Genomic DNA, 25,357 nt, shown 5'->3' with positions numbered 1-25,357 from the left:
ATCAATAAAACCCATGGTAAATGGAGTAAGAACTGGCTAATAAAAATTAAAAAACCCTCAATAACGGGGGATTTCAATTGTCCCCATATTGAGTAGGTACATGTCACCTCAGGACAGGATGCAGAGATAAAGTTTGACACCTTAAATGATTGCTTCTTGGAGCAGCTAGCCCTGGAAGCCACAAGAGGAGAGGCAATTCTTGATTTAGTCCTAAGTGGCAAACAGGATCTGGTCCAAGAGGTGACTAAAGCTGGACTGCTTGGTAACAGTGACCATAATATAATTAAATTTAATATCCCTGTGGTGGGGAAAACACCACAGCAGCCCAACACAGTAGAATTTAATTTCAGAAAGGGGAACTACACAAAAATGAGGAAGTTAGTTAAACAAATTAAAAGGTACAGTGCTAAAAGTGAAATCCCTGCAAGCTGCATGGAAACTTTTTAAAGACACCATAATAGAAGCTCAACTTAAATGTATACCCCAAATTAAAAAACATAGTAAGAGGACCAAAGAAGAGCCACCGTGGCTAAACAAAAGTTAAAGAAGCAGTCAGAGGAAAAAAAGGCATCCTTTAAAAAGTGGAAGTTAAAGTCTAGTGAGGAAAATAGAAAGGAGCATAAACTCTGGCAAATGCAGTGTAAAAATATAATTAGGAAGGCCAAAAAAGAATTTGAAGAACAGCTAACCAAAGACTAAAAAAAAAATTGCTATTACTTTTTGAAATACCTCAAAAGCAGGAAGCCGGCTAAACAAACAGTGGGGCTACTGGACGATCGAGATGCTAAAGGAGCACTCAAGGACAATAAGGCCATTGTGGAGAAATGAAATGAATTATTTGCATCGATCTTCCCAGCTGAGGATGTGAGGGAGATTCCCAAAACTGAGCCATTCTTTTTAGGTGACAAATCTGAGGAACTGTCCCAGATTGAGGTGTCATTAGAGGGGGGTTTGGACTAAATTGATAAACTAAACAGTAATAAGTCACCAGGACCAGCTGGTATTCACCCCAGAGTTCTGAAGGAACTCAAATGTGAAATTGCAAACTAATTGTAGTTTGTAACCTACCATTTAAATCAGCTTCTGTACCAAATGACTGGAGGATAGCTAATGTGACGCCAATTTTTAAAAAGGGCTCCAGAGTCGATCCCAGCAATTACAGGACAGTAAGCCTGACTTCAGAATCGGGCAAACTGGTTGAAACTATAGTGATCAAAATTGTCAGACAGATGAAGGAAGAGTCAACATGGTTTTTGTAAAGGGAAATCATGCCTCGGCAATCTACTAGAATTCTTTGAGGGGGTCAACAAGCATGTGGACAAGGGTGATCCAGTGGATATAGTGTACTTAGATTTTCAGAAAGCCTTTGACAAGGTCTCTCAGCAAAGGCTCTTAAGCAAAGAAAGCGGTCATGGGATAAGAGGGAAGGTCCTCTCATGGATTGTTTCCTATCTTTTAACTAGTTAACAGAGGGTAGGAATAAATGTCCAGTTTTCAGACTGGAAAGGGGTAAATAGTGGTGTCCCCCATGGGTCTGTACTGGGACCAGTCCTATTCAACGTATTCATAAATGAATTGGAAAAGGGGGTAAACCATGAGGTGGCAAAATTTGCAGATGATACAAAACTACTCAAGATAGTTACATCCCAGGCAGACTGCGAAGAGCTACAAAAGGATCTCAAAACTGGGGGATTGGGCAACAAAATGGCAGATGAAATTCAATGTTGATAAAAGCAAAGTAATGCACATTGGAAAACAATCTCAACTATACCTGTAAAATGGAGTCTAAATAGGCTGCTACTACGCAAGACAGAGCTTGGAGTCATTGTGGATAGTTCTCCGAAAACATCCACTCAATGTGCAGCGGCAGTCAAAAAAGCAAACAGAATGTTGGGAATCATTAAAAAAGGGATAGATAAGACAGAAAATACCATATTGCCTCTATATAAATGCATGGTACACCCACATCTTGAATACTCTGTGCAGATGTGGTCGCCCCATCTCAAAAACGTTATTGGAATTGGAAAGCTTTAGACAAGGACAACAAAAATGATTAGGGGTATGGAATGGCTGCCATATGAGGAGCGATTAAGAAGACAGACTTTTCATCTTGAAAAAGATGACTAATGGGGGATATGATACAGGTCTATAAAACCATGACTGGTGTGGAGAAAGTAAATAAGGAAGTGTTATTTACTCCTTCTCATAACACAAGGAGGAGAGGTCACCAAATGAAACAAACAGGCAGCAGGTTTCAAACAAAAGAACTATTCTTCACACAATGCACAGTCAACCTGTGGAACTCCTTGCCAGGGGATTGTGAAAGCCAAGACTATAACAGGGTTCGAAAAAGAACTAGATAAGTTCATGAAGGATAGGTCCATCAATGGCTATTAGCCAGGACAGGCAGGGATGGTGTTGCTCAGCTCGGTTTGCCAGAAGCTGGGAATGGGCAACAGGGGATGGATCACTTGATTACCTGTTCTGTTCATTCCCTCTGGGGCACCTCGCATTGCCTCTGTCAGAAGACAGGATACTGGGCTAGAGGGACCTTTGGTCTGACCCAGTATGGCCGTTCTTATGTTCTAATAGATCTCAACAAGTAGTTGTCAATAGGAAATCGTTGACTGGTGGAGTTTCTATTGGGGTTCCACAGGGATTGGTACTAAGTCTGATGCTATTCAACATTTCATCAGTGATCTGGAAGCAAATATAAAAATCACAATTTTATAGATGACACAAAGATTGGCAGAGCAGTAAACAATGATGACAGGGTAGTGAAACAGACCCATCCAGATACCTCAGTAAGCTGGACCTATTCAAAGAAAATGCATTTTTAATACAGTCAAGTACAAGGTCATACATCTGTGAACAAAGAATACAGGCCATACCTATAAAACGGGGGACCATGCTGGAGGGTAGTCACTCTGCAAAGGACTCAGTCATAGTAACAAGCAACTAAACATGAGCTTCCACTGCACTGCTGTGGCAAGAAGGGCTAATGTGATACCTGATATATCAACAGGGGAGTAGTAGTTGTGAGATCTTGCCTCCATGTATGGCTTTGGTACCCATACTGGAATACTGTGCCAATTCTGGTGCCCATCTCTGCAAAAAGGATGTTGAAAAAAAATGTAGAGGATGCACAAGAGAGCTACGAACATCATTTCAGGGCTGGAAAAATGCCTGAGCTCTTTGCCTCTCACTGTAAATTTGTTTAGTTTACCAAAAAGATTGAGAGGTGACAATTCTAGTCTAAAAAGTACCTTCGAAGGGAGAAAATACATGATTCTAAAAGACTCTCTAATTTGACAGAGATGGGCATAAAAAGGACCAGTAGCTGGAAACTGCAGCCAAATTCAGATTAGACAAATTTTAACAGTGAGGTTGATTAACGATTAGAACTACCAACAACAGTTGTAGATTTGCCCTCTCTTCAGGTCTTCAAATTAAGATTGGATGCCTTTCTGGAAGTTATACTTTAGTGAAACAAATTTGATTCAATATAGGGGTAACCAGTGAAATACAGGTGGCCAGACTAGATGATCTAGTGGTGTCTTCTGGCTTTAAATTCTTGACTCTCGGGCGGGGAGGGGTGGTGGTGGTGAAGGGAGGAATTGATCTATGTACGTCGACTTCAGCTACTTACCACAGTGTCTTCACTGAGATGTGTTGATGGGAGACGCTCTCCTGTCAAGTCCCCTTGCGCTTCTCGTTGAGGTGGAGTACTGGAGTTGATGCTAGAACGATTGGCGGTTGATTTATCGTTTTGTACTAGACATGATAAATTGACCCCCACTGGATCGATCGCTGCCCATCGATCCAGCCGGTAGCGTAGACAGGCCCTCTGGCTCCTGCATCCCTGGGTGAGAGGACTAAATACAGTGCAAGGTACAGGGTGGGTAAGTGCGTAAAGCAGCCCATCCCCTGCCTACTGCAAACTCAGGAAGCAGCAAATACAGTCCAAAACAAAACCTGCAGAATTTACGGCCTATGGGATCACATGAGGAATGTACATTTACAGTGCGTAAGTCTCAAATTAGACTTTAAAATGCTGAGGTTCTGACACTTCTTGCAGATTAAAGAGCCTCTGGTCCTCTTCATAAGAGCAAGGTCATATCCTGATGCACTTGTCCGAATTCCCTCTCCTTCCTACCCCACTATGGTGCAACATTCTGGGCATTAGATGCTGTTCTCCAATCCAGAGGTGGCCACATTTCAGCCGCTGGTGGTATATGCAAACAACTGGAAAGTACTTCAGGATCCATGAATATGAGAAGTGCTATGTACATGATTCTAAATCAGTTTAATTTCCTTCAACAGAGGTCAGTGATGCACACAGACATGAGTCAATACAAACACATTATACACACACACAAACCCTGGATTCTCACCCATACTTTATTATACACATTTACACTTCACTAATAAAAATCTGTACACTTCACATTACAGTATGTCCTAGCCACCAGCTAGCTAGCTAACACTGGGACACAGACGTGGCCTGAGACTGCTGCCCTAGAACAGGCAGTGGGGGCTGCTCTTCCTTTCCAGAGAAGTTTCTTCAGCTTACACTTATCAGAGAGGACACTGTTTTCCATGTAGATGAGCCAGGACAGTGGAACAGGCCTCAGCAAGAATCCTGCCTGCATTCAGCTCTTCCCCTATTCTGTGAGATGGGCAGGCATGGTGCTCACGCCTTGGCTCAAGATGCCAAGTAGTGCCTTGCCTCCTGCCTACAGCCTTATTTCTTCATCTTCATGTCAGCCTCAATGGCACAGCGACGGCCTCGGGTTCCCCCATCCTAATCAAGATGCAAACAAAAGGAAAAAGGTCTAGTATTAGCAAGGATGGAAAAAGCTTCCTTCCCTACTCAAGGGACTGGGAAACTGCACAGATGGAAGACAAAGCTCTCTGCTTACTGGAAGCTAGGGGAGGGAAGTACACTGCAGTCTGCTGTAAGATAGGCAGGGGAGACTTCCTTGAAGACCTTCCTACAAGAGTCAATGTGGGTCTAAATATATAAAGTCCCACTGGGGACTCAGAATCCCAATGCCTCTATGGTCTACTGAAAGCAAGAAGAGACAGAAGTTCAGCTGCTTCTCACCTGGAGAGACAGGCTTTTTGGGGCTAATACAGTGCTGCTTTTTATTATGTGAAACATTCCAGATGAGCTGTTCAAGTGGGAAGAGGGGACTGTGGGCTAACATACCTGACCAGCTGCTCATCCCTATAGGAAGTGTTCCTCCAGCTTGGTGACCCTGGCTCTAGCTCCCTAGCTTCTCCGCACAGCTACTCTCCATGAGTGCAGGGCAACTGGAGGGCTTCTTCTCATCGGATCCCTCTCCCTCTGGCTGACAAACATTTTAGCAGAGGCAGCATCTCTATCTAACAGATGTGTGAGAAAACAAACCCTCAAAACTTCTGTTCCCAGCTCAAGGGCCTGAGCTCCCAGGAAAGGAAGTGCTTTTCCAGGCTCTCCCAAATGAGCCGAGAGGCACAGCAGAGGTGCCCACAGAGGACTGTGGTTGCTTCCGGATCCATGAAACAAAGATCAGAGCAGATCCCCCCAGTCCTGTAGCCTGCTCTCAGTGCACACTGTCCTGGATGAGAGGAGGGCGGCTCCTATATATGCATGAACAGGTGTGAAGTGTATAAGAATCTGCAGTGCTGCATTTGACCCATTGTAATAATTTGGGGTCTAGCAGGCCAATCCCAATGGGGAGCTCAACTGGGGAAGAGTGCATAAAGTTTATTAAATGTTCCAGTCTCCCATAAAAAAAAAGTATAGGAAAAGGTATGAAACTGAGACAAAGACTGAATTAGTCTAAACAAAAAGGCCTACTGTATTATCATCATGTTTGGTAAACAAGAGTTTGGGACTGGAAATCAATAGATCAAAATCGATGTGTGGGAAATTAGGCCTAAGTGGTGTACAAGACCACCAGGGTACCAGCTATTCTGCTCATCACTCCCTCTTGGGTCCTTCAAAAAGGACAGACAATGGGGAGAATCAAGCTGGCTGAAGTACCAGTGGACTGGTTGGCGCTTCACCATCATGGCTGCTGCCACCACCACCGTTTCCTAGAACCCACTGTTACGCCTGTGTCATCTTGATCCTGAGGGGTGTCCTGATCAGACCTGGCTAGAGAGAGGGATCCAGATTACACAGACCTCCACCAGCTCCAGCTAAATCCTAAATCCCACCTGCTACGGGAGGTCTTGGTTCCTTTTGTCACTCCTCTCCTCAGGTATCCTTATCCTTCCCCACCTTATTTTTTCTCTTTCCTATCCATCTCCTTTTGTTTAACAGACTGGCTTCACCAGCGAAGACTGCATGTTTTGTAACACTGCAATCAAAGGGAGCCAAGAGCAATGTCCTAAACAGTCCAACAGAGGTACAAGTTTGCCAGGTTTTGGAATGGGTGATAAGGCCACGTGCAGGCCCTGTGTTTCTCTAGCAGAGAAGCAGCAAGTCAGAGTCAGCACCAGAAGCTGCATTTCCAGAGAGGCTGGTTCACATAATTATCGCAGAGCTATTCTAACCAGTGTCTCCATGCACCGCAGCATCTGAGTATTTGACCCTCTTTTGACTTTGCTGTTCTTTTCTCTCTCTCCCCGCATGTGTCTTGTTCCAAAGCAAACAGGATCGGACTTTAAAAGACAATTACCACCATTCTTTAATACCATATAAAAGACTGGCAGTTTTCCTTAAACGCTCTAGTGCTAAAGGGAATAGGGGATACTGTTAAACTGACAGCCCTACCTAATATTTCACATGTTTTTCCTTCTTTATTGCATCTTTAGTAAAATGTTAAAAAGATTTTTAATGAACTAAGGTGGCCAAGGTCTCTGTTACACCCCAAGCCTTGTGTAACTGTTTAATGTTGTACTATGACAGGGTCCCTTTAACACAGGGGTAGGCAACCTGCGGCACGCAAGCTGATTGTCAGTGGCACTCACTACCTGAGTCCTGGCCACCGATCCAGGGGGCTCTGCATTTTAAATTTAATTTTAAATGAAGCTTCTTAAATATTTTAAAAACCTTGTTTACTTTACATACAATAGTTTAGTTACATATTATAGACTTATAGAAAGAGACCTTCTAAAAATGTTAAAATGTATTACTGGCACACAAAACCTTAAATTAGAGTGAATAAATGAAGACTTGGCACACCACCTCTGAAAGGCTGCTGATCCCTGCTTTAACACCTTTGACTCTCTGGGCCCACATATTCCACAAAAAACAGCACAACAGATCTGTCTTCCCATTTACGTGGGGAGAAACTAAGACAAAAATCACGGGAGAAAAGGGAAGTAGATGACTGTGCCGCAACCCCGCAAACCAGAAGGAAAGGCAAAAGCCGTTCCCTACCCTGAGGGCAATGGAATTGAGAAGTTTCTTATTTGATGACCCTAGATGTACATCCACTAGTTTAATGCATCGCTACAACGCCACAGATTCTGTGAGTGTGCCACAATCCCCCAGACAAGGAGCCAGCAGTACCTTCCAGCTCACAGTTACCTGCCGCAGTCACTCAATACTTACAAAGAGAGAGAGAAGGAAGGCAGGAGAGCCCATGGGGACGCTGTCCTGTCAAAAGGCCAAAGAGATTTACTGATCAGATTGCACAGATATGAACATGCAAACACCCTACAGAAGCCACACAACCTGCATGCTCATAAAGGCAGAGAAGCAGGCACCCGAAAGTTTCCCTCCCGCAAGATATCACACAGAAACAAATAAATAATTAGGGGAAAAGGAAGGACCACCAAGTGAGGATTCTGTGACAGCAAGAACACTAGGACAGGAATTTCCCTTCACTCCACCACGTCGTTTCCAATCAAGGTCTGCTGTGTCCCAACACCATTTTGGAGCTCTGTGCACTCAGCCTCTATTTCCCACAGCAGCTATGTAGCTCCCAGATGACAGGATACATCAGTTGCTACCATATAAAATGATTTAATCAAGACTGGATGCCTAGCTAAGATACACATTACTTCAGCAACAAGTTAAGCTTGATGCAAGAATTATTGGGTGAGGTTCTCTGGCCTGCGTTACACGAGATCAGACTAGATGATCACAACAGTCTCTTCTGGATCTAAAAATCGGCAAACCAGACCATCCAAGGGAGGGACACTGGAGCATTTCTCCAGTTCTTGATTCTCCACCCCAATCTCCCTGCCAGGCAGGGACTCCTCCAAACCACCCCCTGCTTCTTTAAGGTTCCGATTACTACTTTAATACAGACAAAAGGACAGAACTATCACAATTGCTGGGGTGATTCACAAAAGTTGTCTGTGTGGTAACCTACAGCTGCCACCTCTAAACTCTAACTGAAGGTCACATTTCCAGAGAGGTTTGTTCACATAAGGATCTCTGAGCTAGTTTAACCCCAACTGCATTCATGCACCCCAGGGTCTGATTAGGTGACCCTCTTCTGCAGCTCAGTAGGATCCTCCTGAAGGAATCCCTCTCTCACACAAAAGCATAAATCACCAGCCTCCTTTTCCCCCTCACCTTCTCTGAAGCATCTTGTTTCCGAGTGGAATCTCGCCCACGCAGGCTCTTTGCACTGATCCCGGACTCTGATGTCTGCATGATCAGCTGCGTGGCCAGAAATTGCTGCATGAAACCACATATTCAGTTATGGTATCAAGTGAAACAAGCTCAGTTAGTGGCATTACTCCACTAATTACTCCACAAACCATAAGGTCGAGCATGACCACTTTGGAGGGAACTTCAATTTCTAGTTTGCTTCTCATCGTAAGCTCCCCCCAGCCCTAAAGAGCTACAAGTCATTCTGAGGGAAGAGTAAAAAAGCCACACAAACTCATCAAGTTAACTTTAACTATCAGCTGGGACTTGCCAACCCAGTGGGAAATTCTAGAGGGCACAAAAAAGCAGCAGGCACTCAGAGCCGAGTAGCCTCTTCCTACAGACCTGCTCAGTACCTCCCATATCAACCAGTGCATAAGTTCTGTCCAACACTGCCCTCAGCTCAAGCCTTTACCTGGATCTGCTCCAAGACATCTCGCTGCATCTCCACAGCCATGTGGTATACATCATGGTCAGAGCTGTTGTACATGACTGCATTCTGGAACATCAGCATAATGTCACGCTGGAACTCAGCTGTGGTTCGGATCAGCCCATTCTCAATATTTTTCTTAATGGTAGATAAATCCATTGGCCTGTGAATGAAATGCAGTTAGAAGCAGCAGTAAGAAAAACTAACATGGTCTATCCTCCACAACTCTTCTCTTCCCAAAAAGCTTGGTCTAGATAATTAGTCCTGCCACAAGTGCAGGGGACTGGACTCTGTGACCTCTCGAGCTTCCTCCCGGTTCTATGATTCTATGTCAGGAGTCCAATAACTCCAGCTAGTCTGTCTAGCACCATCATGGTCAAACAGGCCTTCCCTGACATCAATGGTTCTAGACTCAGGACAGGAAGTGAGATGAGATGCCATCTTCTGAATGGGTTCAAAGAGAGCGTTAATCCTTAGCAACTCTGGGGCTGTACTGTGGGGTGCCCAACAGAGGTGTTTGCTCCTGGCATTAATGGGAGGGGAGCTAGTGCAGAGCCCACAGATGGTGCATGAGGCACTGCTTGAGCTGGCAGGTGGTTCTAGTAATATATTTGAAGAGAGTTGCCTGGCAGGATGTAGATGACAGTAGATCAGCTCTTTAAAGGAGCTGAGGGGTGCGTGTGGGGGGGGGGGTAGGGGGGAGTGTCGCTAACCCATCATGGGGATGGTATGAGGAGGCTGCCTATAATGGCATATGGCTCATCCGCAATTGCTAACTGCAAGTATCGCCAGTGGCTGGAGACAGCATACTGGCGGGGTGGGAGGGGGGAGGAAGGGCTCTGAATTACTACAAAGCATTCTTTAACAGATGTCTGGCTGGTAGGTCTTGCCACATGCTCAGGGTCTAAGTGATTGCCCTATTTGGGGTAGGAAGGAATTTTTCCCCAGATTGGCAGAGACCCTGAGTGGTTTCACCCCCCTCTGCAGGGTGAGGCATGGGTCACTTGCAGGTTTGAATTAGAGTAAATGGTGAATTCTCTGTAACTTGGAGTCTTTAAATCAAGACTTGAGGACTCAAATAGCTTAGCCAGAATTTATGGGCCCATTACAGAAGTGGGTAAATGAGGTTCTGTGACCTCCGATGTGCAGGCGAGACTAGACGATGAAAATAAACATACAGACTAAGGCCAGCAGGGACTAAGTTGGGACAGGAGGGCAACAGCCATTTACTGTACCACCGACACACTGTTCTGAACACAACTTCTGTGCACCCCATCCAATCGGAGAACACAGACTCTTCTGTAAATGAACATGTACCTGTCCTGGGGAAGCCTTTTTTCCCCACTGACTGACAATGGTAATGAGCTTCTTTTCCCACCTTGCAATCTGACTGTGTGCTGAGGCTTAGTAATCCCCTGCCAGAGACTCCAATACAGACATGTCAGACAGAATCTGACGGCAACGACAGCTGGGCCACTTACCTCTGCACAATACTGTGGTAGCCTGGTGCTATATCATCGGTCACAGGCTGTAGGAAGACATTGGCATATCTGCAGGGAGAAGAAGGCAACTGTGAGCAGTCAGTCCCCTCGCTGGTAACAGAGAGAACACCTGGTCTGAGGGTGGAGCATGCTCTGCCAGACAGAACCACTAAGCACTTGTTTCATACACGGATGCCCTTCTGGTCAACCACCACCGGACAGATGTGGTGAGTGGAGAGTCCCCCACCCAAGCACTAGTGGAGACCAATCTGGGGAACAGGAGAGCAAATAATTCCCCTCTTCAGCTTGCTAGGCACAGGTCCCGACTTCCTACCAGTCGGCACAGGATCAAGTTCACTTACCTGTGATTGGCTGCTGCTCTCCAAACTAGCATAATAGCTTTTTTCCAGATCTTCTGGGCTTGAATCGCTTCCTGGTCCTCACTGCAAACAGAGCTAAGGAGAAAAGGACTGTCAGAGTGGGATGCACTGGAGCCCCTAGCCAAATGCACAGGGTCATTGCCAGGTGCAAGACTTCCTTCAACAAGCTCCAATGTTGCACTGCGGCAGCAGCCTAATTTCAGTCACCCTGGATCTACCCACATTGCTCCATGCAAGCCAAAGGAAAGGAAGCCACACCTGTCTCCTGTGAGCTGGCTCGATGGAGTTGTCTGCACAGTGCTCCTGGGAGTAAGGAGACCACAGGAGCCAGACAGATCAGCAGCCAATCTCCACCACAGGCCCAATCAGCCAGCAACACACAGAAATAAGATAATCCCATACGCTTTCCCCAGCATGGACTGAGATTTGCATTGTGGGTGGCTGAAGGTTTCACTGATACTCACAACTGCGAGGAGGCAGGGCTGCTGGGGATGGAATCAGCTAGCGTGTGTGACTGCAAAGGTGCATTATGGATACTGAAGCCATCATCACTCTCACTCACAGGGGGCTCATTATCCATTTCCGATAGGTACCCCTCACCCTGGTCTTCCTCCTTGGGTTCCTCCAGACTGGCAGCCTCACTGGCACCATCCTCATCCTCATCTTCACCCTGAGCATCCTGAGATATAAGATCAAATTCCATCAATTTAACCTAATCAAAATGCAGCTATCAGTAACAATGCCTGGGTCACCACCTCCAAAAGATGACTGGTTCAGTAAGCAGAGTGGAGCCCTGTATCACAGCTGCTAGCCAGTTCTAGGGGCATTTGCACAAACACTGAAATCCTTGCCACAAAGTATTACAAGGGCCTGGAGTGAGTCCCTCTAAGCTACAGATATCAGATGCAGATACATACTGGCGCCCTCTCCTACTCGGGGGGGGAGGGGGGCACGCGCGCGGGCGGAGAACGCGGCTCCCACTGGTTTTCCTATCCACTGTGTGGGAGCTGAGAGGCAGCAGCAACATAACGGTATCAAACTCATTTTAAACCACTGGACTCAAGTAGTTCAAGGCCATTTACCTTCCCAAAAACAGCTCGGGTCTCTTCCTTCATCGACTCTGGGAGGAAAAGACAGAGCAAAATTTTGATTTCCAGGAGCAGTTTTTAGAACGTCCCCTCCTGCACCAGTACCCTCCCCTTCCAAATTAATTATTCCCTATTTCTGCATAGATTATCTTCACCCCATGCTGAACCAGACCACACTAGCTGAATGGACTTTAAAGTTGCAGGTAAAAGATATCCTAGCCCAGTTAAATTACCTGACAGCTCAAATTTGTGCTGAACATCAGCCTGTGAGGAGTCGTCACTTGCATTTAGGACATGTGGAGGGGATGAATCATCATCAGGTGGTATCTGGAGGGAACAGAAATGCACAAATTTAAGTATCTCACTACCCCAAACCCAGTCCCAGACAGACAGTGGGTTTTCACAGAATGCCAGGACAACAGCAATTCTGCACATGGACTGGCAGCAGACAGCGCAAAGATCTACTTATTATACATTCAGGGCTTCAAAGATCATAGAATAGAATATCAGGGTTGGAAGGGACCTCAGGAGGTCATCTAGTCCAACCCCCTGCTCAAAGCAGGACCAATCCCCAATTTTTGCCCCAGATCCCTAAACAGCCCCCTCAAGGATTGAACTCACAACCCTGGGTTTAGCAGGCCAATGCTCAAACCACTGAGCTATCCCTCCCCCCCAAAAAATTAGCATGTAAGGCCCTCACCAAGGGGCCCATGCCACCAAATATTAATACTTGTCCTCAGTCTCTCTCGCACAGCAATAGTCATAACCCACAAAGAAAGTCACTACTCTGCTCCAAGCGTACTCACTGAAGAGACATCTCCAGAGAAGGAATGGACCCCTATGTTTGAGCTGCTTTTCCTTGACTGCCAACGGTTACCTGCTTTCAACCACACCAGTCCAACACATCCTCCCCACCTATGTACCTCTATCTTCACCGTACTGTGTGTTGCTGCTTCTCCCTTGGCTGATTCTGTCTCCGTTTCAGAGTTCTCTCCCACAACAGCAGCTGCTTTCTGCTGCTCCTCTGTCTCTCGACTCCTGAGCTCAGGTGTTTCTGCTATTTGCATGGCTCCTGCAGAGTTCAATTCGTTCTGCTCCAGCTCTGCAGATTCCATCTTTATTTCTGACCCCAGCTCCGCAATGCTTATTAGGTCTTGGATTTCCTTTGCCTCTGGTTCGTCACAGTCTCGCCTCTCCTGCTTCACAGTCACTGCCACATGGGGGATCTGTGCCCGTTTCTCGTGGTCCTGCTGAATTGGATGCTCCCATGGGCCAGTCAAGGCCTGAGGGTCATCAGTCTCTTCACAAAAAGACAAAGCAGCTTCAACTGCTGCTACATCCAGGACTTCAGGATGGTCATCTACCTTTACCAAAACAAAGACAGCAGCACAAGCAAAGGTCAACAAGGAGAGCAGAACCCCTGCACTGGTTCAGCCAGAGAGCCCTTCCCACCCCAAATACATCTCTATCTAACAGGCCAGGGCCACAGTGACCCAGCGCTGAGGAAGCTGCAATGGCTGCATCAGTTTAATTCCTAAACAATAAACCAGCATGCATGGGCAGCGGGTATCATAGGTAGGGGTAGACTGTGCCTCCCCAAACAGCCTAACATGGCCCCACCCATGGTCCAGGCACCTTCTTCCTGCGGTTCCCAACACTCTGCTCTGGCTGGCCTGCCTTCTGCAGGGATTCAGGGTGGCTGGGGCTGTGCCTGGCCTGGTGCTCTGGGGCCTTGCCCCTGGCTGCCCAGCGCTGGGGGCTATGTGGGAGTGCTCTGGCTCCTGAAGGGGAAGGCAGAAGGGGAGGGTCTAGCCCCCCCCGCCCCCCAATGGCTGGGTCACCAGCAGCCCATGCTAACATGGCTTCTCAAAACCTTATGAGCTGGCTGTTAAAACAGGGGTATTAAGGAGCTGGGAAGAGCCATTACTGAGAAGACATTAACAGGTCCTGACACCCATGGACAGGCCACATATATTGTGTCTTCAGATGGGTAACTCCCACTTTGGGCCAAGTACATCACAGATTGCTAGCAATGATTTAAGGTTCCCTACTAGCCACTCAGTACCAGGTTCCTTGGTCTTGTCAAGTACTGAATGATATGGAGAAATAAGATTCACCTGTCTGTACTTGTGGCCCAGGAGACTCCTTGGCAGAGCTTGGGGCCTTCACGCTCAGAAACATGGGGCTTCTGGGACTACATAGTGCTAGTAGCACTTATCTGTTTGTCTGTCTGGGATCTGTTCCCCATTCAATGTTGGTGCCAGCTGAAACCCAAGGGTTTCCTCTGAGTGCAACACCACACTACACAGCTGTTGCCAGCATACTAGGGGGTTGCCAGGGGACTGGAACTTAATAACTTGGACAGACAGGGAGGAAATAGGCAGGTGAAGATCGTTGAATGAGCAAGAAATACTTCCTAATCCTGCTTCTGTGTAACAACTGAGATAAATACATCCAGACCCTGGAAAGAAATGCAGTTGGCTTCCCAGCCTGCTTTGACATTTACCTTGTCCTCAATGATGGCTATAATATCTCCAACAGTTTCAAAGTCCAGCTCTTCCCCAGTATAGGAGACTGCAATGTCCATCTTCTCAGCGAGATCCAGGTCTTCTTTCCCATCCATGCCGTGATCTTTGGAAGGCCCAGCAGCACTGCCAGCATCAGTACCCAGACACTCCTTCTTGATGGAATCAATGATCATGGAGATTTCACTGCTGTCCATAGACACCGTCACTGTGTGGGGATCAGACACTGCCTCCATGGAAACACAAGTGTCTGACTGGCTCACTGGATAAGGATAAGAGAGTGACAACTCAGAGACCAGTCAGGTGAAAGCCTGTCAGCATCAGTGACCATTAAGGTGGAAAAGAGCAGCAGCCTCTCTCACATAGCCCAAGCCCACCCACAGCAGTATGGCCAAAAAGGATAAAGACACACACAGGGCAATTTGCTTGCTACCCAATAATGGATGCAAATCAGGAACCTAGTTCTTGTATCATGATCCAGCACACCATGCCAGCAGCCAGCCCACCCAGCATATTCCCTTGTAAACCCCATCCAGCACCTCTCCTCAGGAACCCCAGCTCGGCCACCCATCTAGGAATCAGCTTTACATGCCCATGCTCCCTCGTCCCCTTCTGGGGACCAGCATCTGAGGTGAGGTAGAAGCCCCAGCTCACATCTCTGTTTGAGCCTTTGGGAAGCGCTGCTTTCAAGTACTAAGCCACCCATGAGTGCGTAGTTCAGGAACGCACCTGTCGCTACGCTTTCTGGAGTTGCAGCTGGTGGCACAATGGATGGTGCTGACAGCGTGGGCATCATGGCAATGGTTGCCTGGGACACAGACTCTACAGGGGGTGGCAGGAGTTTAGCTGGAGGTTCGCTGGCAACAGCAGAGAAGGAAGCAAGAGGTGTGGTGAACTGTGCAGGACCAGCTTCTAGAAGCCGAGAAAGAGTAGGAGCACCTGACAGAGTACAACAGGGAAAAAGCACATGAGCAAGAAGCAACAGCCATTGAGCTCTCCGATGCAATCACCAGACTTCATGGACTGACTGCTCCCTCCTGAGCCCAAGGTACTGTAAATGACCTATGGGCAGAGAGAGCCATGCTGGTAGACTGTGTCAGAAATGCATGACTCTAAGGTATGCAGTCTGAGCCAGAACCATGCAGAGACTATGGGAACACCATGAGTTTAGTGTAAAGAGACTGCAGAGGCTACACCACACATGCAAAAGATGTTAAGGGCCCTCTTTAAAAAACTTGCCGCAAATAGAGCCACATGGTGTGAACTAGGAAGAATGCAGTTCCTAGTGATCAGAGTGAGGGAAGAATAAAAGAGAGATTCTCTTTGCAAATTAGTCCTGACAGCTGCCTCCTGGTTCAAGGGCTGCTATGCATCTTAAATCCTACTTCCAGCACGAATTTACTGAACCACTTCAGCTCCGATAGCAGGATTCAAAAGATCAGACATTCAGAAAGCAGAAAGAACATTCACATTGGATAGGATAAAACATGTATAAAAGGCATAACCTCTCCTGCTTCAGAAAGCAGGAGAAAACCAGTAACTGGCCAAGGGCAGGAAGAAAGCTTCCCATGGACAGGCTGTTCTGTAACTGTTCACTGCAGATATTCTTGCACCTGTGTGTCTACCTGTTCACCTGGCCCTCAGCACCATGATATCCAAATGCCTCACAATCATTAGTGGGTTTTTTCCCATCACAATACCTCGGAACTGAGGCAAAGGGCAGATTAAATGACTTGCCAAAGTTTACAAGAAATCCGTAGTTGAACCAGGTTTCCTATCTACTAGACCATCCTCCCTATCCTGAAGCTTCTGGTGTTGGCCATTGTTAGAGACAAGAGACCAGACTATAAGACCATGATCTGATCCAGCCTGGCAATTCCTATCATCCAGTGTTTTTGCAGCTTCGTTCTCTGCCAGGATTAGAGTCATTTTAAAGAAACCAAAGAAGTGTCAATGGATTTCTTAATGGACTGTGACGAGCAGACAACCTGGCTGTCTTTGGACCCATCCTGAAAAGGGTTTATTATAGAACCGTCTATGAAACTATATTTCGCAGACCAAAGCCTCAGGTGCCCCAGAAGAGAGAACTATGAAGAGAGTCTGTGTGGGTTACCTGAAGCAGCAGGGGATGCAGGGACAGCACCAGATGCCAACTGCATTTCCCCACCATGCAGCACTGGAAGGACCCCTCCTACCTCCAGGAGGACTCCTGAGCTATTCATGTGACCAGAAGTCACTGCCATCTCGTTTTCACCAACCTGCCAAAGGAGGACACAGATGAAGCTCCTGGGCTGGAGACATGTTCACATCACTGATTCTCCCCTAGATATGCACCCCGTTAATATATCCACCAATCTGTGAATCAGAGCCTCTTCTGCACATTTCAACCCAGTCCAGCCTCTGACTGAGGTGCATTTTGCTTTGACACACAAACATGGCTGGTTGAAATATTTGATTACAATCATTTGAAACAGATGCCATGTGGCTGTTGCCTTGGAAGTCAGAGTGAGTGCATTATTTGCTGTGCTCTAGACCCTCTACCCAAGGATCCCAAACTGCTTTACAAATATCAGTATTTAATCTCACAACCCCTTAAGTGGCAGGGAAATAGCCTCACTTTGCAGATGGGAAAACTGAGGAAGTGAGAGGGGCAGTAACTGGCTCACTGTGTAACCTCGAGCAAATGACAGAGTTGAAAATGGATGCCAAATGGCATTGTTAATGCAAGAAACCCCCTGTAATACTTAAACTACCACACGCCTTACCCGGTTTTCCCCATACCTTAAGTTGGCATTCTGCTGGATGAGAACTCCAGAGAACAGCACGGAAGAGTTACCCCAGCCAACTGCATTTCTGCAAGTGGAGGGGACTGGAAGTGAGGCAGCAGCAACACCTGCCTCTCTGATTGAGGTGGTCCTATCCCTTTCTCTAAGCCTCTCACTTCTTTGTGAGCCAAACTTCTCCGCACCTGTGAGAAGTCCTCAGCCTCACTAGCCACCCATCTACATGAGGGACAGTTTTTTAGAAGTTTTCCATATTAACACCTATTTAGCTCCACCAAGGTTGACATTAGGAACCAAAGCGGAGACAGGCTGATGGCTGCTGACTCCATTTTCAGAACAGATCTAAGAAACAAGTTACTGAAGAGTGTCAGCAACTGGTTGTCCCTCTAATACTAGGGATCCCAACATCATTAACACCAGTAGGGTTGAACTGGTGTTAGCAACAGTGGTTATTTTAACAACTGTCTAGGCTATGGACATGAGCCATTGAGGGACTAGTCCAGGACAGGACAAACCTGTCAATCCTGGTCTCAGTTTTTATTTGCATAAAGGGCATTTGTTTGACCTCCCTACTTATAAGTTAACCTGATTTTTGTTGAAAATTAAAATTCAACTTTGGGCTGAGATGCGGACAAGCAGATACAGATACAAGGCCTCCAAGTAGACTAACTAGGGGTTCTGCTCTGATCTCCCTTCTGAGTGCAGTGTCACTCAATGGCAGTCTGCTATTCCAACTCTTCAGGTCCCAAAGGGGACAGTTTGCTTTCAGAGGGCTTGTCTTCACTACCAGGGTAAGTTGGTCTAAGTTATGCTACTCCAGCTATGTGAATAATGTAGCTGAAGTTGACGTAGCTTAGGTTGACTTATTGCGGTGTCCACACTACGCTGCATCAACAGGAGAAGCTCTCCAGTCAGCTTACCGAAAGGTGGAATATCAGGGTTGACCAGAGAGCGCTCTGCCATCGATTTAGTGGGTCTTCACTAGACCTGCTAAATCGACAACCATTGCATCAATTGCAGCAGCTGATAGCAAAGACAAGCCCTGAGTTACCCAACCTCTTCAGTCCTGAATTCATAGTACCACAAGGAAAAAGTTCCACCTTTGTGGCTCACAGGGTTTAATGACAGCTTTAGGATTTTCCCTGTGCTGGAATCTTCAAAAACTATCCAGATCTTGCAAGCCCTTTACAGCTCTCCTATTCAGTGCGAGAGTCTGAAGCATAAATTCATCAGTATGTTTGTATATGTGAGCAGAGTGCTCCATACCAGCCTGGGGCTTGTGGGGAGGAGGCTGCCCTTCTTCAGTAGCTCCGAGAGCAGAGGGGAAGGAGGCGGAGTTGCTTTCTGTCCTAGTATCTTTTTCTGGGGTGAATCATCAGTGACTGGGGTTATGGGGGCATCCAGGGGAGCTGAGCCTGGAGGGGTGTCAGGGATCCCAATGAAGGAGGCAACTGGGGTGCTGGGCAATGTCCCTGGAGTTACCTGAGAAAGAGAAAAACCACACTGTTCAAAGCCACACCTTCACCATACTGACTAGACCCACTTATCCCTTCCCCCAAGGCCACTGACCCAGCACACCCCAGGGGCCTGCTCCATTCATTCACTGCACCGCTCCAGGCATGTGCTTTCACCTTTTCACTCCCTGCCTTTGCCCCAGATACCTGCTCCACTACCTCATCACAGACACTGAAGGGAATTTGTATCCTGGATGATACTGCACACTGGCCATACTACAGCACTAAGATAGGGCAAGGCAAGGGGCACTCCCAAGCTGCACAGAGCTCCCCAGTCCCTGCTGCTTTCTCTCTTACCAGGGGAAGCATCCTTACCCCTGGGCTGGTCTCCTCCACAGCTTGCTGAGACAAGTCCCCCAGAGCATAGTCTCTTCCAGGGGAGGATGAACCTGCAGGAGAGCGGACCATCACACCGGTCAACCTTCGTGGGGGGTTCTTAACTGCCTGACGAGCTGGAAGAGAATGGAAAGGAAGTGAGACCCCAAGGCTCCAGCTGGGAAACTTCCTTGGAATCAGTTCTGCTTCTGGCCTAGCAGACACCACCAAATCAACCACTTCAGTTACAGTGATTGCCACAAAGTCACCTAATTCAACTCCTGCACCACAGCAAGGCTGACCATCATATGCCATCCCTAATGAATGGCTGATGGATCCCTGCTTTGAACCTGCCCAGTGGCAGGGTCTGCACAAGCTCCCCTACCACTGGTTCCATGGCTGAACTGTCCCGAAAGCTACTAAGTTGTTCTGAATATTTAACCCATCTTTCTGCTGCTGCACCTTCAGGCATGAATGTAAGTTTTATCTTCCATGACTAGTGAGAGTCTTACTCCCGGTCCATTTCTAATATTCCTTATCAGGCCATTCTCCTGCTTCCCTTCAGGTGCCTTTTCTGCAAAGGACTGCATCCAGCTCTCCCCCTTGCCTAATGGGGCATTTTTACTTTATGGGTTCCTCTTTCAACTCTCCTCATTTTGCACTTTTACAATATGGTGTTGAAAATTGCGTGCATCCCTCTTCCTCCTAACCCTGAGCCAAGGAGAGCAGAGTATCCAGGTTCTTCTTACCTGGGCCTCTGCAGGTTCCTCCCTTTCTCAGGGCTGGATCCTAACCAGCCTTAAATTCACCCCAGATTTTTTTTTTTTTTAAATAAACAAGCGCTCCTGTGTGTGAGTGTAGGGGTGGGGGGAAGCAAACATAGTCCCATCTCACCCTGATAAGCAGCATCTGTAGCCTTCCTTTTCACCTCTGCCTCCTCTTCTTCCATTTTTTTCTTCCTGAACAAAGCAAACAAAGTACTTGGTGGCACAATGCCCCCGGGACCCAAAAGCCACCTGGTGCCTCCCCCAGGGCCAGCAGGTCAGACACCTGTTCCATAGTCTTCATATGTCAATGAGACGTCCCTCCTAGCTAAGGCCCGATTGCCCTGAGCAAAGGAGTAGTCAGGCTTCAGTCAGGGAATGAGAGACATTCCAGGGAGTCTCACTCAGCTCTACACCCAAGATGATGCCAACAGGACACTGCAAGCCTGCACCAGGCTCCTTATGCCAGTGCTGGAGAGCTCCAAGAGACACTCCATATTGGCTTGCGCTCCCATTCCAAATATAACCCTTAAAAGCCAGAGCATCTGTCCAGCTTAGCTATTCCTCCCAAGCCTGGGAGTGCAATGACTGAAAGAGAGACAGAGAGAAGGGGGAATATCCCCAAGCCCAAGGGCTCTGAGAAATACAATCTCAGGGGGAATTGGAACAGGGAAATAATAAGATAACCCACACCACAATGTCATTGCACAGCTCCTCCAGTCTGCTATCCATGTGTCCAGCCTGGATCAGCTCTGCATCCTTCTTCAGCTGCCTGCAAACAGACACAGCGTCACCTCAGCTCCACACCAAGCCTGCAATGTACACTCTTCAGTTCCCTCTGCTATACTCACTCCCTTCAGTCAGACCAGAGCCTGACCCCTCTAATATGTACCTATACTTCTCCTGTGTCTCCTTGATAACTTTTTTCAACTCCTCAACTCGTTCTGCTGTCAGTTTCCGCACGATGACATCTTCCACGGTTTCCACAACCTCCCCTTTCTCACCACGTTTTCTCCTACAGAACAAGGACAGGAAAATGATACAAGCACCAACCACAGGAACCCCCAGTCCTCCTATAAACACCATCTGCTGCCCACACAACCCCACCACTCCAGCCATGCCCTATTAGCTTCTTCCTTACCAACTAACCTGGTCCCCAGTTTACCTCTTCCCCTTCTTTTCCCAGAGAAAATACTGGAACTCACACTGCTCAAACACCCTCCTGCTGACCAAGCCAGGTCGCCTGTCTGACAGTGGCCAGCACCAAATGCTTCAGAAGGTGCAGAAAACCCCATCACGGGGCTAGTTTCTTCCTATCTTCAAAGGAAAAGTGGATGATTCATACCATGAAGCAGAAGGGTTTGCCTTCCTGTCAAATTTTTACCCTAGCTAGTATAACTTCAGATAAGATTCTTACTATCCATAAATACTCAATCTCGCTCTTGAATTCTACTCTTTGTTTCAGTAACCTGTGCAGTGAGTTCCATATGCTAATTATGTGTAGCATAAAAAAAAAGCTACTACTAGGAAATGTTTTCCCTCTAATTTCATTGGGTGTTAAGGGCCAGCATAAGCACCCTAGCTCAGAACTTAGCCTATGCCAAGCACAGACTGAAACATTTCAGTCTAAACTGTTGTAGTGTTAGTATAGATGGAAAGAACAGGAGGTTCAGTTGCTCCTCCCTGCACAATCCCAAAATGCTATGGGTATATAAAGAGCAGCATATAGTGAGAAGTGGAAAAAGCTTGGTCTTTTATAATCCCAGATTCCTCTCTTATTCTGAACTGTAGTTTTATGCATACAGCTTTTGGTTTATATGGCAATGCATGTGATCAAGACTTTTTTGTATAAAAAACAAAACTATTTGGGTGCAACACCAGTGCCATATATTTTATGAAATACACCCTTGTTTAATATTACTGCCTTACTGGGATGCATTATGTTACATTATCTTTCTAACTGTGGACTGCAACTACCATAAAATGCTACTTTGGGGAGCTTTGCTGAGAATTCTGGCCAAGATAATTCAGGAGCTCCACAATGCGCTATATTATAAAGGTTGCAGAAAGTGATATATATGAATGAACAGTACCATTTCAGGAATAAATGTTACAGTAACCAGTTACAGAAACTTTTAGATCTGAAAGGGTCTAGTCCTCTAAAGTAGGAAACTGGATGAACAGAAAGAGCATTCTAGGTGAATATTTCTATGCTTCCTTCCCAGCTGTTCCTCCCTTGGCAGCAGTCACCCTCCCTGCCCAGATATCACATCTAGATTTCCCTGTCCCTGCCTGCTCTTCCTTTAACAGTTCGGGCAAATGCACTGCCAGATAAACTGTTGAGCCCTACAAGAGCTGTTGCAGAAACCACATGCCTCATCCTTTGCACTCACTTGGGGGTCTCTGTGGTCTCCAAAAGCTCTGAATACTGAGATGCACAGTGCTAGGGAAAAAACAAAGGGAGTTAGAGCACACAGAGAACAGTCATCACAGACAATTCCATCAGCAAAGCTCATGTGGGCACTGGGCTCCCCTCTTCAAAGATCTATCACCCACTGAGTGTGTTCTCAGAGGTATGGATAGGGACACAGCTGCACACATTGGAGTCACATTTATGACTGCAAGTGGGTTCAATGTACCAGGATTTCCTCCCACTCCCTGCTCCTGTCCATACCGATCTGCCAGAGGAAAGAAAAGCAGATTCCCCAGCCTAATAATGTATGCGTCTAAGAAGGGAAATACTACAGTTATGAGGAGCAGCTGCAGGATGTTCTCAGAGTTGGTACAGGCCAAGAATATCTCAAAGACATTTGGTTGGCTAGAACTGGACCAAGACCAGTTCTTCATAAGACATAATTGGGACTAGAAAAATGACAATATTAAAAAAGTGATTCCCCATCTCCTCCAGATAAACACCTCCTTCCCTGCTATCTCAAGTTACTGACCTTCAAGCAGCCATACCCCCAGAAGCCAGTCTTGGCAAGTTGTAGCCCCTTTCCAAAATTCAAAAGCCAGCATCTTACCTTCTGAGAGAACCAGTCAGGTGGGCGGCCTGGCTCTGCAAAGGGTTTGATAGCTCTGCTGACTGATACCCTGCAAGAAAGAGCAGGTAAAGGACTGGAAACTTGCCTTCCTGTCCTCACCAAACACATGGCAGAAGGGTGCTAGCCTGTCTCACTGCTCACTTAGCCATAGCATGTGTAATGTACAGAACTTTCCTAGGTACTTAAGAGTATAAGCTCTTTGGGAAAGGTACTGTCTTTGTACAAGACCTAGCACAATAGGGTGCTGGTCCCTGACTTGGGTCCTAGAGACTTTTGTAATACAAATAATAAGTTAGCTAGTGCATTCTTGGGAATTGTCCAGTTTTAGCCCTAGGACTGTTGAAGGGATCTGTCCATTTCCAAACAAACTAAAGCTTCCTTTGGAAGAAAGTGAGTTTCAGACTCCTGATAATACCCTAAGGACAACATTACACTCACTCTGCAAAAACATGCACAATCGAGGAAAAAACTATGGTAATAAGTAGGGCTATCAATTAATTGCAGTTAACTCAAAAAAATTAATGATTAATCTCATTTTTAACCACACTATTAAATAATAGAATACCAATTGAAATGTGTTAAATATTTTGGATGTTTCGCTACATTTTCATATATATTGTGTTGTGTTGTAACTGAAATCAAAGTATATATTATTTTTGATTATTTCTTTTATCATTTTGACAGTGCAAATATTCGTAGTGTTTTTCAATTCACCTCATACAAGTACTGTAGTGCAATCTCTGTTCTGGAAGTTGAACTTACAAATGTAGAATTATGTATAAAAAAAGCTGCTTTTAAAAATAAAACAATGCAAAATTTTAAATCCTGCAAGTCCACTCAGTCCTACTTCTTGTTCAGCCAATCACGAACACAAACAAGTTTGTTTACATTTACAGGAGATAATGCTGTCCTCTTCTTATCTACACATGTCCCCTGGAATGGTGGTTCAAGCATGAAGGGACACATGAATATTTAGTGCATTTAGCATGTAAATATCTTGCAATGCCAGTTGCAACAGTGCCATGAGAACGCCTGTTCTCACTTTAAGGTGGCATTGTAAACAAGAAGCAGACGCATTATGTCTAAAAAATGTAAATAAACGTGTTTGTCTGAGCTATTGGCTGAACAAGTAGGACTGAGTGGACTTGCAGGCTTTACAATTTTGCCTTGTTTTATGTTTGAATGCAGCTTTTTTTGTACATAATTCTACATTTGTACGTTCAACTTCCATGATAAAGAGGTTGCCCTACAGGACTTATATTAGGTGAACTGAAAAATGATTTCTGTGTGTATATAAAGTCTGCTGCAGTTTCCACGATATGCATCTGATGAAGTGAGCTGTAGCTCACGAAAGCTCATGCTCAAATGAATTGGTTAGTCTCTAAGGTGCCACAAGTCCTCCTTTTCTTTTTTTGAAAAATACGATTGCTTTTGTTTTTTTACAGTACAAATTCTTGACATCAAAAATAAATATAAAGTGAGCACTGTACACTTCCTATTTTGTTGTAATTGAAATAAATATATTTGAAAATGAAAAAACATCCAGAAGTATTTAAATAAACGGTATTCTATTATTGCTTAACAGTGCGATTAATCATGCAATTAATTTTCTTAACCGCTCGACAGCCCTAGTTACAAGTCTTTAAAGACACAGTTAATGGATCCAGGCAATTGCCGTGACAGACAGTGGTTCGATTCTCAACCCCTCTCTACGCTGCTTTCAGTCCTTCCCGGACATGGGCCCGCGGCTCAGTCACGACGGCGCCTTCTCCCTGGAGCGAAGGGCTCCAGGAGACGCTCTCCCTGCAGGCGCTGCGGCTGGAGCGGGAGGGTTGTGAAGCGGGGCTCTGGTCAGCGTGAGCGCTCCCAGCCCCACCGCGGGTCGGGTTCCGGAGCGAGCGAGCGAGCGAGGCGGCGGCGCGTGGGGCCGGCGCCCGGGAGGCGGATTTTAGCCGTGGAGAGGCTCTCGCCGCTTACCAGTTCTGGTCCCCACTCCGCATGACCGAGGAGGCGAGGCAGAGCTTCTCCCGGACGGACCATGGCTCCGTGGGGCCGGCGCCCAGCAGCTTGTGCTCTGCCAGGCAGAAGGGAAAGCTCAGGGTGCTGCGGTGGGGTGCCCCCCCCTCCCTCCCTCCCTCCAGAGCCCCCGCCCCCCGAGTCTCCCCCCCGCCCGAGCCCCCGCCCCCGGTCCTGGCCCCAGCCCCGCAGGCGGCACCTCCCCGCCGCGCGCCCCTCACTCACTCCCCGTCCCGGCCGCCATCTTCCCCGACAGCCCCGCCACGGGCAGGGGGTGGAGCCAAGCGCAAAGCTCGCCGGGAAACACTCACTCACCGGCCGGCGGGCGCCCATGGGCGGCTGGGAAATAAACGCCGTCACCTTGCCCCGCCCCCAGCCTCGCTCTGACTCCCTCAGCCCCGTCCCAGCCTGTGATTGG

At 46.9% G+C, this 25,357-nt stretch overlaps 1 protein-coding gene across 11 annotated transcripts; it reads right to left on the bottom strand.

The window, feature by feature from the left end:
- Positions 1–4,291: 4,291 nt before the first annotated feature.
- BRD8 (bromodomain containing 8) lies at positions 4,292–25,242 on the bottom strand. Of its 11 annotated transcripts, none has more exons than XM_073355008.1 (22): positions 25,165–25,242; positions 24,901–24,997; positions 22,825–22,972; positions 22,273–22,322; positions 20,772–20,894; positions 20,571–20,651; positions 20,010–20,074; positions 19,116–19,252; positions 18,553–18,768; positions 16,617–16,761; positions 15,233–15,442; positions 14,485–14,765; positions 12,902–13,342; positions 12,212–12,305; positions 11,973–12,010; positions 11,355–11,569; positions 10,873–10,965; positions 10,511–10,579; positions 9,015–9,192; positions 8,522–8,626; positions 7,550–7,594; positions 4,292–4,804 (listed from the first exon to the last, which is right to left on the bottom strand). In XM_073355008.1, the coding sequence occupies exons 1-22, from the start codon at positions 25,181–25,183 to the stop codon at positions 4,745–4,747; spliced, it is 2,910 nt and encodes a 969-aa protein (XP_073211109.1). In that variant the 5' UTR covers positions 25,184–25,242; the 3' UTR covers positions 4,292–4,744. The 11 variants fall into 11 exon arrangements, with proteins under 11 accessions (XP_073211109.1, XP_073211111.1, XP_073211110.1 ...); XM_073355010.1 differs by having other exon boundaries at positions 22,903–22,972; XM_073355009.1 differs by lacking the exon at positions 7,550–7,594.
- Between the last annotated feature and the right edge of the window lie 115 nt (positions 25,243–25,357).

The sequence above is a fragment of the Lepidochelys kempii genome, chromosome 8 (assembly GCF_965140265.1).
Source record: "Lepidochelys kempii isolate rLepKem1 chromosome 8, rLepKem1.hap2, whole genome shotgun sequence".
Taxonomy (NCBI): domain Eukaryota; kingdom Metazoa; phylum Chordata; order Testudines; family Cheloniidae; genus Lepidochelys; species Lepidochelys kempii.
This window is presented reverse-complemented; position numbering and strand designations above follow the sequence as displayed.

What these genes read in the sequence shown, in the direction of transcription:
- BRD8 (XM_073355008.1), bottom strand. An exon ending in TACAGATGCTGCTTATCAGG is followed by an intron (nt 19,253 to 20,009) that starts GTGAGATGGGAC and finishes ATTCTCTTCCAG; the next exon opens with CTCGTCAGGCAGTTAAGAAC. An exon ending in AGAGCAGCAGCCAATCACAG is followed by an intron (nt 10,580 to 10,872) that starts GTAAGTGAACTT and finishes TTCTCCCTGCAG; the next exon opens with ATATGCCAATGTCTTCCTAC.